The sequence below is a fragment of the Ochotona curzoniae genome, unplaced genomic scaffold, assembly GCF_017591425.1.
Source record: "Ochotona curzoniae isolate NIBS_2020 unplaced genomic scaffold, NIBS_Ocur_1.0 scaffold_4506, whole genome shotgun sequence".
NCBI lineage: Eukaryota > Metazoa > Chordata > Mammalia > Lagomorpha > Ochotonidae > Ochotona > Ochotona curzoniae.
In genome coordinates, this window is record NW_024467119.1 from 17,563,828 (window position 1) to 17,580,923 (window position 17,096).

Here is a 17,096-nt window from a genome sequence, read left to right on the forward strand (position 1 = left end):
AGCTGGGATCACTGCCCCAGGGAAAGGGAACACACTGCAGAGAGAAGCATGGGCACGTCAAAGTCAGAGTGTCAGGAACATAATGTTAGTCTTGGGGCTCTGGTTCCAATGTAGCGGCTGGGCAGAGAAGCAGAGCTTTGTTCTAGATGGAATGCTGTATTAAAGTGGAGACAACCCTATGCCTGCATAGCACACTTTCATTCCCATATGTAGAACAGATTACAACAACAGAAAGCTGGTAAAGAAGCAGCAACCACTCCTAAGTGATAATCCCAGACAAGAGCTGGAAGGGCTCGGCGCTGGACAAGAACAGATATTGTTCTCAGTCACGCCATAAGGTAACAATTGCTGCCAACTACTTTGGGTATGCGCCTTACTAATTCCACAAACCCACCACATACTATTTTAGTTTTTATGTAGATCCATGTCTAGACCATCTACATTCTAGACCATGACTCAGGATATGTCACTCGAGGCATTTTTCTGTCCGCTTCAATAAAGCTCAAATTAAAGGCTCATTCCTGTGATTATCCATTAAGTCATCTGAGATAAGACAACCTGGTTATCTCAATCACAGTTCTGATGGCCACACTAGGGAAAGCCAACTAAATAACATTTAGTGCTTCTCAAAGTATCTGTGATAAAGAAGTATTTCTTTTTGTCCCCAGTCAGTCTCAGACTGGCTTTCACTGTAAACAGCAAATATGTAACAGAAATAAGACAAAATAGAAATCATCAATCCCATATTGTTTATATACACCCAAGCCCAATACACAGAGCAGAAAGCATCAAACAGCCAGAATCTGTTCTAGACAATTTCATTCCCTGGATTCGTGGAGCACACTTTGAGTTGCATTGTTTTTTTCATTAACAGCATTCTGTTTAAGACTAATTTATTGTGTCTGCACTTATCACACATTTCAAACTCCCATGGCATCTTACAAGGGAGCAAAAGATAAAAGTGTCCTCCTTGGAAAGGACCACGCTATGAAGTCTCCAAACTTAATGACAAATAAATACCTATGGCTGCTCCCCAACCCTGCCATAAAACAACTTTAAAAGGCAAATAAAGAAAGATCAATAAAGTCCCTGCTACACCCATCTAAAATAAGCCCAACCAAAAAGATGAACTTTTCCACCCAAGTAGGGCTTCAATGGCATATTCTTCAAATAAGAAGTAGTAACAGCAGGTACCTTCCACTGCAACAATCTGAATTTGGTAACAGCTTCAGTACGTCGCAGGGCGATGACTTTACATCCCATCAAATTAATCTTTGGCCCCTACCTTATCTCAGTGTATACCTGCTTCTCCTGAAAGTCCAGAGGCTCAGCTTACATCCCCACATTACAAGTTAAAGAAAAGGGTAGAGGAATCAACGGATCAGCCAAAATTTCAACATCCTCATTAGCTAATATTGTCACCCTGTCTGATATAACTCTGCAACTTCAGGAATCCATTCGTCATCTCAAGAGAGTAGCCACTATGTACTCTTTCCACTCAGCTGATCAGCTCTCCATAATATTGCACCTGTTTCCAGCAGCAGCTGCCTTCTTCCTCCTGGAAACTTTAGAACAAGCTCCATGTAAGCAAGTCTATATGATTACTATTGCCTGATAAACTCTTCTTGTATCAAACTCAAGCTCTGGGCCACTCTTCTCTGATTAAAAATTGTTTCATTTGGCTGACATGGTATGCCAGGTAACGTCGGCACCCCCAATGCCAGCATCTGAGAATGACCTGAGTCATTGCACTGCTGAACCCCTATAGGAAACCCAGAAAAGCTCCTGGCTCCCAGCTCTGGATTAAACCAGCTCTGCCATTGCAGCCACTTGGGGAGTGAACCAGAGAAGGGAAGATCTCTCTGTCTCTCTCTCCCTCTCTTCCTTCCTTCTCCCTCTCTTTCTACTCCTCCTCCTTCATCCAATTTACAAGTAAAACAAAATAAATTTTTTTAATTGTAACACTGAATTAAGATTTTACTTTTATTGCAACAGCAAATCTATACAGAAAAGGAAACAAGACAGACCTTCCATCTGCTGGTTCACTCCTCAAATGGACAGAGTTGAGCCAATCCAAAGCCAGGGGCCACTCTAAGTCTCCCACAGGTTCCAACACTTTCAGCCATATGCCACTGCTTTCCCAGGCCACAAGTGGGATGGAGCAGCTGGGACATGAAACAGTGCCCATATGGGATGCCCATGCTTTCAGTCAAAGCAATAGTCATTTAAACTATTGTGCCAGGCCCTGAACTAAGATTTATACTCAAGATCTTTTACTCACAAGTGCAATAAAAGGGTATCTTGTCATATAATTTATTTTTTTTTAATTTGGTGACTTCATTCAATCTGATATATTTAGCCTTTATGCATAATAAAAATCAAGACTTTTCTTTTGTCTTCAAACTCAGCAAGACAGTCTAGCTCCAGGCTTGAAGATTCAGATCCTAAACTAAGAGCTCAGGTTGAGAACTTGAACCAGCTGCACATATGCAACAGTTTTCTGCACCAATGTTTAAAGCCTTACAAACATCCAGAGTCAGTAATGCAAAAATAGCCTAAAATATAATTTTACCAGTATTTGGTAGAACATGTAGCATAACTTCAGTGGGCTGGGTCCATTCACAGAAATGGTAAGAGCAGAATACTCAAGGTGTCATTGAAAGATCAGGAAAACAACGGAGTAACTATAATAAGGAATGTAATATTTTTGAGAATTCTCAGAGGGAGTGACAATAGCCCTGATCTCCCGAGAAACAGGAATCCCTCAAAAAGACAAATATTTTCTCTCTCTCTCTTTTAAGACTTTGAGTCAACAGTAAATACAAAAGGGATAAACCCTGACACAAATATGAAATGGTATCTGAAGAAACAAATGAAAACATCTCACATCTGCATAATGAAAGAAGGCTGTTCTACAACTGGCTCTCAACCAGAAAGCCAATAAAACAATATATGGCATTTTACTTTAAAATAAAGGAGAAAGATCTACATGTCATGTTTATCAAGCAATGTCATATGGACAAATTTTGACCAAGGATCTTCTCATTTTCCACTTCAGCATTCTATGAGCAGGCTAACATACACTTTCAAAACACGTTCTTTAGAAAGATGGCCAAGGACTCCACAGAAAATGTGAAACACTGCTCTTTTGGAGAAATCCACTTATTTAGAAAGCATTTCAGAAACTTTTCAAAGAATCACAGAAATAAAATTCCCCCAATGTTATGTCAAGTGAAAACACACACATTAAATTGCCAAAATAGTAATCTTTGTTTCTCAGAATGTGTTCAAGTCTCAAAAATTAAGCCAAAGCATACAACTTTAAAAAAAAAATAAAAAGATGTTTTCCCCTGAACTTCAAATATCACAATAAGGCTTCCTTTCCCCTCTCTCTTCCAACTCACATGGAAGCCCCACTCCACCCCCTCCCATCACCTGCACGCACACGCACACGCACACGCACACACACACACATGAAATGGAATGCATCTTACCAGACCATCACAGTTGCTAATGGCAACAGAGGTTCCTGGAATGTCCATGATATCACCAACATAAGCACAGTTAGTCTGCAAGGGTTCTGTTTTCCAGATTCTTTCTGAAGCACTCCCTGCTTGGTGGTCATGAGTGGGGTCAGATGTATTCCCTGGCACCAGAGATGCCTCATGCCATTCCACAAGAGCTCCAGGAGCTATCAGCTGAGTGTTGGGCTTCAGTCGCAGATGAAAATCTCTTCCAAATGCTGTGATGTTAAAGAACAATTGCTCAGGGTTGGAAGATACATCCCTCGTTGACCTCTTTTTGTGATTTGCAGAAAGAATATGGGAGAGATAGTGTCCTTCTAGGTTTGTGCTGACTGGAGTCACCAGCTCATACTCTCTATGTCTCTTTATTGGTAAATCTGTGGGGTGAAAAATAGAATTGTAGAATCCTGTGCAACAAAAGACCACAGGAGGACATAACACAGGCATAAAGGGCCAACCTCACAGAACTGCACCTTGACTTGCATAATATTTTTAGATTATCTCATAAACACTCAATGTTGAGAACACAACTCCTTTCTTGAATTTACTTGATAACTCGGTGCTTTTTAAAGAAAATGACATTGTGCATCTACATGTTTAAAACCATGAATATAAATATTTCCACATATAATTTCTAAATCTGGCTTTCTTAGAATCAAGACATACCCACAATTATTATAAGCACAAGTGGCACCTGCTACAAATGTTTAACAAACTTGCTATATGAAGAAGCGTTTTCTGATTATTTTTAATTTTCCACATAAAAGTCCTACAATTTATACTAATTAAATAGCTACCTTATGTTGTTTCTACTATGAAACCTGTAGTTTATATATTATGGTTTAAGGTTGAATGGTTTAAACACATTTTTTTTCACGTAAGTCCTATTCTGCAAGTAAAGAAACAGATTCAGTAACAGAAGAATGTGGGTCGAAGGTAAAACAAATCCAGAACTGCTATTATCAGCGGCACCCAACAAATCCCCATTTTAAAAATGGGAAGACTGGGGGAGTGAGAAGCAAGAATCTAGAAACTGAACATGGCAATGTTGGTTATGCAAGAGAGACTAGTAATCTCATTTGACTGTACTCCCTGCCTGAGTCAAATGTCCACTGGGATATGAACGTGTAGAGAAACCCATCTCACATTTTGGGTGACCATGTATGTTAACTGAATTTCTTAAACAGAACTTATTACCCCTATCTTGGATAAGGGGAATATCATGTCTATTGAAAAGCAAACATTCATGGGAGAGATGAGACACTAAATAAACCATAGTCCCCTTCCAAGAATGATTGCTAGACCCAAAAGGACAGCTGGCATCAGTGTGATGGCTTAAGTGGCTAATCCTCCAGCTGCCTGCAGAGACATCCCATGGAACTGCCAGTTTATGCTCTGGTTGCTCCATTTTTATCTAGCTCCCTGTTTGTGACCAGAGAAAAGAGCAGAGGATGACCCAAAGCCTTGAGAACCACATGGAGACCCAGAGGAATTTCCCAGCTTCTAGCTTTGGATCATATTATTAGCTGTAGCTGTGGTGGGCCAGTTAGGGAGTGGACCAGAAGGTGGAAGATCCTGCTCTGTTGCTCTTTTTTTCTGTAAATCTGCCTTTCCAATAAAAGTAAATAAATCTGAAAAGAAAAACCAAAGGCAGTGAACAAAAAATAAAACAAAGAAGGCAGCAAGAAAGCATGGAAAGGAAAACCTAAAACGATGAGCTTCCAAAGTACCTTGATTTTCTTTGTTAAAGTCTTATTTGTTTTTATGGGAAATCCAGATTTACAGAAGGAAGAAGCTACAGAGAGAAGGAGCTTCAGAGAGGAAGATCTTCCATCCACTGGTTCACTCCCCAAGGAGCCGCAATGACTGGAGCTGAGCCTATCTGAAACCAGGAGCCAGGAGCTTCTTTCAGGTCTCTAATGTGGGGACAGGATCCCAAGTCTGTGGGCCATCCTTGATGCTTTCCCAGGCCATTTGCAGGGAGCTGGAAAAGTGGAGCAGCCAGGACACAAACCAGCACCCATATCGGATTCTGGCATGTGCAAAGAGAGGACTTCAGCCACTAGGTGACCACACTGGGCCCAAAGTTCCTCAATTTTCATAAATTTATCTCCAAACCAGAACTGTAGTATATTAACATATTAAAAAAAAAACCATAGGATTCAAACTGTTTAGTCATCCAGCAAAGTGTTAAAGCAGAAGATCCATCAACGGACTTACAGCCTCTGCTCTAACTGTATCCTTACAGACTCATTATGTGCAAAGTAGAGAAGGCAAATGAAGGGAATTTTGGCAAGCTGCAAATTCTGTGTACATCCTTGTCATCAAAATGCCATTTGTAGAGACCAAACAGCTCTACTGATTAGATGTGCATAGCAAGCAACATGCTGAAAACATACATGAGGCAGACAGTGGTGTATGCTCAATGAGTGAGCCTAGGAAGCTGGCAGCAATGGCAGCACAGTTCCCACTGAGCGGCGTGAGGCACCAACACAATCACAGATCCAAAGGCTTGGTCTCCCTTACAAACAGGTATCTGGTGGGTCCTGTTGCAAATTCTGGTTTAAACTAAGTCTCGGTAGGAGATGAATTCAAGTGTCTGGCAAGCACAATAAGAGAAAAGTCCCATAATAAGAGAAGAAGTCTTGAATGTGGGTTGACGGAGCTCATCCCAAAGTAACTACAAATTCCTGAGGTTGAGAAACTCCCCATGCAAGCTGATACTTCCCACACCACCTAACTCAAGATTTTCTTTGCACCAGAGCTTCTTGACAGTTGAATTTATTTAATGTGTATTAAATAAATGCTACAGAAAATTTGCTTTGTCTATATTTCTATTCAAGCTGACTTACATAAGATACACTCAAGGTCCATGGGCATGTGGTTATACAAAAAAAAAAACTTTCCTAACTCTCCAACCACTGGTTTACTGTCGCAAAGGAAGGAACAAGTAATCAATTTCAGTGTGCGCATTTCCCATTTTCACTGAAGGAAATTGACCCAGTCTAGGTCTAGACGATACACCGATGCTTGGCATAAGTGACTACAGAACTAGAAAATTTAGGAAGGTTGCAGAAACTCTTCCACACCCCAGGAGGATGCCTCAAACCTTACACTTGGGCAAATCATCATACATCCTTGACTCTCTAGGACAGCTCCATTTTTCCAATTCCAAACAATATGCTCTGAATTGTTATCCAAAATAAGAATAATGAATTACTATATATTAGAAATAATAAATCATCCCTGAAATGTGCATAAAAACCGTTTTAAAATTAAAACCTGAATGAGACATTTTCTAGGAGGAAATTAGGTAATCAGCAAAAAGAGATGTATTTAGCAACTCCTGGAGGGCAGTGAAGGGAAATGACAAATGAGCTATCCAGTAACTTGTCACTTAGCAAATTAAGTACCAGGTTTTGCAATCTATGGTCGAGGAAATGTCATCTCTAATCCTCTAATCACAGTGCGTGTTATCACCCCAGTTTTCCAATTTCAAGGTACACGCAGAAGGTCTGATACACAGTAAACAAGAAACCAAATGGAAGCCACCATTCTGACTACTCTGATTCTGAAGATCATCCTCCTATGTTTCATCCATTTCAACAAAGATGGAACGTCTGGGCGGCAAATTTCAGAATTAAAATCCAATGTGTTCAGGAAAGCCACCACAAGGATGATGTTCTACTTATCCGTAGCCCGTCAACCAATTTTTCCTCTAGTATAGTTTTAACTATTTCTGTAAATTGCTCTTAAATGTAGGGTTTTGGGGGGGGGGGGCATGAGGGGGAGAGGGAGGTAAGTAATAGGAGTGATGAATAAAGGCTCAAAAGTCAGAATTATGCTGACTTCAGGTCAAAATCAGCAAACCAAATCATACACAGCATTAGTATACAGCATTCATAAAGTACACATTTATTAGGATCAACCACTTCCACAAAGCAAGGCATCGTAAGGCGAATAAAGAACTTAACATGGCGTCAGAAAGCAGCCTACTAAGGCCACTTAGAATCTTGAACAAGTTCTTTATTTTCTCATAGGCTGTTTCCTCAACTTTTAACTGGAGATCAGTAATTTCCACACTCAGAGATTTGATGTTAGGTTTAAATGAGATTATGCAAAAGATGTCGATACATACTAGCCTATGCTACTGTAGATGTGTTATTTAGCAAATAATGCCATGTTTAAATTTTGAATTAGAAACAATGCAACTATCGGACAAGGGACCACAGCAATTTAAGCTCCACACGCCTGCAAAGCTCTCCTACTCACACGCCTCTAGCCAAAGTTTTGGCTGACAATTCTTTTGTAAATTCCACTGTCTACAGATCCTCCCCCTGTGGACAGAGTCACAACTTATCTCAACACTTCCAAAAGGAAACCTCCAACCTTTCTGCTCCCAAATCCATTCCTAGTTTTTATATCGGCAAATGGCAACTTTATCCTCCTCGCCACCCAGACCAAAAACTGGCGCAATCATTTTTACCTACTCATGTACTATAAACTCAGGCATTTACTACAGTCTGTTTATTCTACCTTCAAAAGCTGTCCAGTGTGGTCCTGATCACCCTCCCTGCTTCCACGCTAAACTAGTTTCCACGCTCTTCAGAAGTATTTTCCTTCCTTTGCCTCTACCCTATGAAGGTGATCCTCAAACTAGAGCCAACACAATCCAAGTATTCATCATGTCATTCCTTCTCGAACCCAGCCCACCCAAGTAAAATGGTTCTAAAGCCCTGGCAGCTCAACACTGCAATCCTCACCTCTCAACAATTCCATCCATCCTATCTGGTCTGCCAAAGCTTCTTGCTGCAGCAGCTGCATGGGTCCCTCCCTCATTCCCTCCAGGTCTTTGCTTAAAATGCAACCTTGCTCTTGAGATCCTTCCTGATCTTCAACAAACTCATCCTCTCTCCAAGTTCCACCCTTGTGCACTAAGCCTTGGCATCCTCTGATGTCCTACACACTTGGCAATTGTATTTGCTTGCATGCTGGTTCTTTATGCCTTCTAGCATAGAAACATCGTAAGAATAGGAAGCCTTCTCTTCTTGACAGTACCTCACAACCTAAAACAGAGGCTGAGGTCACTTCATAAGCATCAATGAACAAAGAAATGAAAGAATGAGAGCAGTTTTTGTAGGGATATCTTAAACTAGCACGCACCTTCTTCCCACAAAGGAATAATCTTCTACCACTGAGACACTGCTGACAGCATGCTGTACACACTGTCGTACGCCCCTATAAGCCAGAATGGTTTGTAAAACTTACATATCTTCCTCTCCTTCCTGCTACCCAATAAATTAAACATGTTCTAGTATCCAGGTTTCACAACGGAAGCTATCAGGAGCAAGAGATGGGTCTAATCGTTAAAACAGACCTCTTGGAAAGCATGTGCAGAGCCTCTCATTCTTAGGAGAAGGAAGCAGGAAATTATCCACTACTCTACAATCCCCATGAGTGTTCACAGAACTAGAATTACACAGGTCAAAACCCAAGACGAGCTTGAAAAAACTATCCCATCCTTGCCTTTCACACCATCCGGGCATCTCCACTGAAAGAATCCTGTTTTCTTTGGTTCAACATGGGGCGTGTCTAACTCAGACCTACTCTACAGGGATGCATTTTCTCAGCAGACACCTCTGTCTGCTCCTAACTCACCACTCATCAGCCAAGTGTGATTTATGTGGCTGGGAAGTCTGGAAGGCATGAGATTTGCAAAGCTCAGCAACTCGCTTCTTCATCCTTCTTCCTGGGAATGAGCCAGACACCGAGCACTTGGGGACTTCAGAAAGTTCATGGAGAAGGGGGGTTCACATGATTTATCGGGTGTACAAAAGTGTCAGTATCCATACACTTGCTCCATAATACCACTGCCCATGGACATGTTGAAGCTCCCTCATACGCATAATGGATTCCAACATGTTTTGCACCAACATAAAGTTATCTTTTAATCTGATTTTTCATACAATTTTTAAAGTCTCCACATACATGTCCTCATCCTTTTCCCCAGAGACAGCCCTGAACTGACCCTGGGGGTCTGGCCCATACTACAATTACAATCACAGGAATCATTTGCCTATGTGAGAGCTTCAAGCTCCACGTTAACCTCCTTGGTGGAAGATCTTTTAATTTTACATACAACTTTTTATGTTTGCTTTCTATGTTTTCTATGTTTCTATGTTTCTTCACATTTTCAGAACACAGGAAGGCAACAGATTATGATTTCATTCAGGACTTCTTCAGAACCTTGAATTGATCTACAAAAATACGCTGCCACACCTCCACTACCAGGTTGATCATTACTCAAAAGAATGTCTTGTCAGAGATTATTTCTTATCTAAATTCCTCATTCTGGATGTTCATGTAAAGCCTTCTTCTGTATGCTATGTAAAAGAACCACATTCTTATATATGTGTACATACATGGTACAATACATATAGTTCTATATGAGCACATACAGTAGACACATAAATTCACTGGACTTTAGAAAACAAAGCTCTGTGTCACTATGCATAGGCTGAGCAACCCTAATTTGAAGACCCAAATTCAGATATTCCAAAATTTTAAACTTTTGGAGCACCATCATGACACCACTACTAGAAAAGTTTATACCTGACTTACTGCAACAATTCCAATCAAAATGAAGGTAAATTTCAAGCACTGTAAAATGACCTTCACCCTATGTATATTAGATATAAAGGACATATTAATAATAGTTATGATTACACTTGGAATTCATTCCCAAGATGACTCATCAAGTACATGCAAACATTCCAAAACCAGTCTTCAAATGTACTTCCGGACCCAAACATTTCAGATAAGAAATATTCAAACTATATTTAAAAGGCTTTTTTTTACAGAGACATAGGCAAGAAATCAAATGAATACCAATGAGAAGAAAGAAGTCAAGCTACACCTGTGTGTTGATGACATGATCTTTTAATAAGGGAACCAAAAAACTCCACTAAGAGACCACTAACCTCATGAGAGAATTTACCAAAGTTGAAGAATAAAATAAAGCAACACAGAAAATTCAACAGCATTCTGAGACCAGCAACATGGCATAGCGGGTAAAGCTGCCAGCTGTGACACTGGCACCCTATATGGGCGCTGGTTCAAGGCTCAGCTGTTCCACTTCCAACCCAGTTCCCTGCTAATGTGCCTGGGAAAGCAACAGAGAACAACCTCAGTGCGTGGGCCGCTGCCCTCTCATGTGAGATCAAGAAGCGGCTATCCGCTCTTGGCCTGGTCCAGCTCTGCTGCAGCCATGCAGCGAGTGAGCCAGCAGATGCCAAAGCAACCCACCCATCTGTCTCTTGTGCACTCTCCCTCTCTCTCCCAGGAACTCCGCTTCCCAAGTAAAGAAAAGTCTTATTTTTGAGATTTTATTTTATTTTATTTTTATTGCAAAGTCAGATATACAGAGAGAAGGAGAGAGAGAGAGAGAGAGAGAGAGAACTTCCATCGATTGATTCACTCCCCAAATGGTTGCAATGGCTGGAGATAAGCCAATCTGAAGCCAGGAGCCAGGGGCCTCCTCTGGGTCTCCCACACAGGTACAGGATCCCAAGGCTTTGGGCTGTCCTCCACTGCTTTCCCAGGCCTCAAGCATGGAGTTGGATGGGAAGAGGGGCCACCAGGATTATTACCGGCACCCGTATGGGATATCAAGAATGCAAGATGAGAACTTTAACTGCTAGGCTACCACACTGGGCCCAAACAAGTCTTGAAAAGAAATCAATAGTATTCTTACACACCAACAGTATGTTCATAATACCTGCAAAACAAATCAACTACCTTGGGACAAATGTAAGCAAAGATGTGAAACACTCTGACAATGAAAATTACAAAACATCAAGTCGAAGACAAAAAAATGAAAAAATTTTCCATGTTCTTGGATCGGTAAAATCAATATTACCAAATTGTCAATATTATCCAAATTTACAGATTCAATGCAATCTCAATTAAAATTCCAGGGATATTCTTCACAAAAGCAGAAAAAAACAATCCTACAATTCACAAAAAACCACCAAAAATCCTAAATGTCCAAAACAATTTTAAACAATACAAATGAAGTTGGTGGTACTATAGTACCAGATTTTAAGACATACTACAGGGCTGTCATAACCAAAACACCCTTATACTGACACCAAAAATAACACCCTTATACTGACACCAAAAAAAATAGACATATAGAACAATGGAGACTAAAATCTCCAAAAATGAACCCACACATTTACCATCAACTAATCTCTGAGAAACTGGATAAGATCACTTCCTGGATAAAAGACAGAGTCTTCAATACATGACGCTGAGGAATTTATAGCAAAAGAAATGAAAACAGTATATGAATGCGTTATCTGTATGCCCATGTTTATAGCACCTCAACTCACAGTAACTAAGACAAAGAATCTTAGTTGTCCATCAGCTGATAACAGGATAAAAAAAATATAGGGTATCTGAATGTGGTGTATACATGATGGAATGTTACTCATCACAAGAAAGAATGAGGTGCTGAAATCTACCACAAAATGGATGCAACTGGAGAATGGTATACAAACTGAAGCAAACCGCACCAACAGGACAAACAGCACGTGCTTTCTCTTACCTGTGGTAGTTAACATTACAGTATAGAACCTGCATGGATATCACATCATTCAGTACACACCTAAGAACAGCGTCTCCCGTACGGCACCACGGAACGGTGTCTTGCCCTTCCACAGATTTGGAGCAGAGCTATAGTGTCTTTACCTCTTACCTCTGGTAAGAAATAAAGAAGATGAGAAAGAAAACATAAACGAGAACACAGGCTCTCTAGCAGTAGAACCCCATGACAGGCAGTCTTAGGGGAGGAGGGAGACAGAGAGCCGGTCAAGACCCACATGGCTGGTGCCCAGGATCTAGTCATCTTCATCCATTTACACGTTCATCCACACAGAACCAGTACCTTGACTTTGTAAAAATACACACGAATCTCCTAGAGGAAGCTAGACGACCCCAACAAATGAAGATCACACAACAGAATTGTAACAGATCGAGTCTTCAGTAGTGTGGTCAGCTCTGCCAGGTTTTCCAGTGACTGTGCAAAAGACCCCAGTACCACAGCACTTCGGGAGCAGTCGAACACCAACACTACCCTAGGCACTTGAAACATTACAATACCTGTGACTCCTGCAATGCGGTTATACTTCCCACGCAAGGGAGTTGGGTATGGTGGCTGAACATGAGTAGGTCTGGAGTCAGATGACAATGAATTGTAGCTCTAGGCTGATGAAATTTTTTGGCACCTTGCAAGCACATCAGTGAAATTTAAGGCTAAAGAAAAGTTACCTCTGGGTAACTGGCACCATTCCCACGTGGAACCAGCTGAGGGGCCCAAGGATGAGCAAATGGCTAGGGGATAGTGGCGGTGTAGCATGTGGGGACCTGGCAGCTCACGTTTAGGTAGGTGGAGTGAACCTCTTAGTGAGGTAAGGACAGGGGAGGGGACAGTCCCAAGTCAGCATGCTGTCCTGGAGTGCTGGTGGACCAGGCCTGGACAACATCAGTGGGTCTGGATCTTGGGTGTGTGGAGGGGTAAGGCGCCAGGCCAGTACACATACCAGGAGCTTGGGACTCTGGTGGGCAGGCAGAGCTATGGACCAGCACCATCACACCCTGGGCTTCCAAAGGCTGGGATGGAGAATCCACACACTCCTGGGCACAAGGATTGTGAACTGATTAGGGAAAGGAGCAAGGGGATATGGGGAGGACCACCGTGGGAATAGGTTGTAGGTGAGGAGTAACTCCTGAGGAATTTCCAATGACAAGGCCACTCTACTTGCGAGTAAGCGAGAGGACCGAGACCTGGTGGTTTGGAGGGGAGAGGTTGTAAGCCCTCTGTGGGTCAGATCAATACACCAACTCCCTGAGAGACCCGAGCTGGGTTTGTAAGCATGGAGCACTGCTGACCACTCACACCAGCCCACACAAAAGCTAAGCCTGGGGTTCTATATGGCAGGGCTAGATCCCAGTACTCGACAGTGAGTGTCAGAAAAGGGGATGGATCACATTAGGCTGGGCCATGACACTAACCAGCATGTAAGAGAACCAGGTCTAGGGGTAGATTCTGTGGGGGAAATGTGGGTCTAACCCTCTGGAATCACAAGTTCCACTGGTTAGCTTAAAAGCTGGGGTGGTGATGGGCTGAGTTAGGCATGACCATGGAACCCACCAACACTCATGGGTACTATGGCTGGGAACAGACTTGGCAAGTCTAGGCTGCTGCACCTACATGTGTACCCTAAAACAGTATGTGTGGTGGGCTTGGCCACAACATCCACCAGCACATGCAAAGGCCAGGATAGAGGGGGCAGACTATGCTGGATAAAGGCCTAGCACCCACTGGCATGTGTAATATCTGGGTCTTGGAGAGGGCCTGGTGGGAAAACTTAAGAAACTACCCTAATGGGTCATAACTCCTGCTGGTGAGCACATGGTCCAGACCTGGGTTTGGGGAGTCCGGCAAGGTAGCTCCACCTGTTGGCTAATGTGTTGGGTGGTTTTGGAAGGGGGCAGATCAGGCAAGGCCAAGCAAACCTGAGCCCACTGGCTAGTATAGAAGCCAGAGTGGAGTGGAGATCATGCTGGGCTAGGCTAACACACCTACTGGTTTGCATGAGCCAGGGATGGAAATAGACAGCAGTACCAGGTTGCAGCACCTGCCAGGTAAGTGTTGGGACTGTGTGCTGGCTGGGTCAGGTCAGGCTATAGCATCTGAAGGCAAAGGCCAAGACAGGTGAGGAGTTAAGCCAAGCTGGGTGAGATCCACCCCTGGCACACACGAGATCTGTGGCTGGAACAGTTCTGGTTGGGGAGCTAAGTGGGTAACCTAATTGTGGTATGATTGCCTACTGGTGAGCACGAAGGCCAAAGTGGGGGCTGCAATCTGGTCTGGACATGACTGCAGTATCCCTCGGAAAAGCATAAACTGGGTCTGGGGGTGCACCAGACTGAGCTTGGCTCCAGTATCCACTGGTGCTCATGAGAACCAGGGTGGGTAAAGGATCGGCTCTGCTAAGTCTTTGCCCCTGCTGAGCCATGCATGAGCTAACTGAGTGTGGGCTAGGCTTGGCTGGGCTGTAGCACCCAACAGTAAGAACAGGATTGGATGATGACCAGTCAGGAAAGGCTACTGTTTCTGCTAGGACAGGAGGTGGACTGAGTAGGGCTGGGACATGGACCCATCAATCTGGCATTGGGAGAGGTTCTGATAGAGGAGCTTGGGGAACTCCTCTACCATGACACGGTCCCTGCAGCTGAGTGTAAGAGCCACAACAGGGAGCAGCCCAGACCAGGCAAGTTACAGTACCCACCAGCATACTTTTGGCTCATGTCTGGGGAGAGCCAGACTGGGCCAATTCATATCACCTGGATGGCAGATCCAAGAACCAGAAAAGTGTGTGGTTCATGCCAGGTTGGGCCACAATACCAGTGGGTTTACATTAGGACCAGGGCTGGGACTGGCTGGGCTGGGCTAGGCTGCAGCCCCCACCAGCGTGAGCTGGAACTGGGTAAGGCCATAGCGGGACAGGATATAGCACTCACTGGCAAATGCCAAGGTGAGGAAGGCCATGCCAGACTGGGCTGCAGTGCCCAACCAGCACACATGAATGAGAGCTTCAAGGGTGGGAGATGAACCAGACAGGGCTATGAGGGGGTCTCCCCTGCTGGGCCTCTACTCCCACTGGTGAGCTTCAGAGCTGAGACTGGGGGCAAAGCAGGCTGGACAGGGCTGCAGCACCTGCTGGGCTGCATGTAATCTGCATTGGGATAAAGCCAGGCTGGGTTGACAGTATCTAGTGGTGCATGCATAAGCCACAGTAGGTGTGGGTTGGTTGGGCTTTGCTGCAGCAGCAGCTGGAAAATGCTGGCATGAGGGGCAAATTGTCAAGCTAAACTGCAGAACTACCTGGAGAATTCAAGATCCAGGAGTGGGAGTAGGCCGGTTATGGAAACAGTCATTCTGTCTGGTGAGCATAAGAACCAGCACTGGGGCAAGCACAGCTAAACAGACTGGCACCTGCCAGCACCAGTGTGGAATAGATAGTGGGACTGGTTTGGTTGAGCTAGGCTTCAATGCCCATTGACATGTATGAGAGCTGAAGGGGATGCTGGACAGACTGAACCAGTCTGCTCTACATAACAGGTAAGCACAGGAACCAGGGTAGGGGGCAGGCCTGGTGGAGGTTACTTGGGATCACTCCAACTAGGCTGCAGCTCCTGTTGGTTTATATAAAGGCCAAGTGTGTCGTCAGCAGTGTTGGGCTAGGCTGCAACGCCCATTGGTTTGCATAGAAGACAGGGCTGGATACAGAACCGACTCAGCAACTGAAACCACCAGTGTGTGCATAAGCTGATTTGGATGATTGACTGTGCCAGAGCCTGTATTGGCAAGCACACACAACAATCAGGTCTGGGATCACCTCAGATGAAATTTCTTTGGGGATTCCTCCAATTGAACTGCTGAACTCACAACTCTAACCATGGAGAGAATTGTAGGTTCTATGGTCTGAATATGGCATATCAGAGCTGGGCCTCTTCAGTTTCTTAGAACAGTGGATAGCAAAACTAGTTGCACATGGAGGATATGGCAGTCCATTGGAGCCTACAGCAGAAGATGAAGGACAGACAAAATGATCAACTATCCCAGCCAAGTGTTGGCAGTTAATATCTGGGCAAACGGAGAGTCTAAGTTGGACTAGGTCAGCCAGTGGATTCTGGAGGGATTTTCATCATGCTTGGAGTGGTAAAAATGATAGTAATTCAGAACTGTTGAACTGTCAAAAACCACTTGGGTGGGACCCTCGGATCATGCCCCACATCAAAAACTCTGGGATGGCATCAAGTGAATGTACCCGATTCTAGGGTGCAAAGGTGTTTGGGAGGCTGGTTGTGGCTTTTCCCCTTACGCCTCCCACTCCCCAACATACAACAAGGGAAAAAAAATGTAGAAACAATGGTCTCACCCACTTTTCCCTAGCCTTTGACCCTTTACACCCTAATCAACTATGCAAAAATAATCAAAACTAAAATTTAAAAACAAGAAAAGAAAGATAAGTCACCTCTAAGACACAGCTAATGATAGAGAGCCAGGGAAGTGAGCTATACAAAAAACTTGGCCTTTGTAACCAAGTAAATGTAATCAGTAAATGAAAAACGAGCTGATGTGATCATCATCTGTAACTAGAGCTAGGCAAGTAGGCTTTGGAATCCTTGGTAGTCCTACCGCCCCTCAGCCCTCTCTCCCTACACTCCCACCCCAGGCTGGGATTAAACGGGACCTTCAGTTTCATAAACATAGCGGGTTTCACCTACCAGGATGACTTTAAGAATCCATGTTCCATGACACAACCTAGAAGATGGGTCCCTTGCCGTGCCTTAGCTATTAGCTCACTACCAAAAGGTAGTCCACACAGGCAATCTCCTTTAGCAGGTGTAAATTCTCAGGATGCAAGCATCTGGTCTCAAGAAAGAAATCAAAGTAGCATTTCCAAAATCAGCTAAAGCAGCAGCTCCAACAATAATATTTCC

The 17,096-nt window shown here is 43.5% G+C and overlaps 1 protein-coding gene across 2 annotated transcripts in view; it reads right to left on the reverse strand.

Moving 5' to 3' along the window:
- The window catches only part of ADAMTS3 (ADAM metallopeptidase with thrombospondin type 1 motif 3), a 213,886-nt gene that overhangs the window by 187,095 nt on the left and 9,695 nt on the right, over positions 1–17,096 (reverse strand). For both annotated transcript variants that reach the window (XM_040967175.1, XM_040967176.1), the window contains exon 3: positions 3,495–3,901. In XM_040967175.1, coding sequence (XP_040823109.1) covers positions 3,495–3,901 — 407 coding nt within the window. The remainder of the gene's footprint in view (positions 1–3,494; positions 3,902–17,096) is intronic.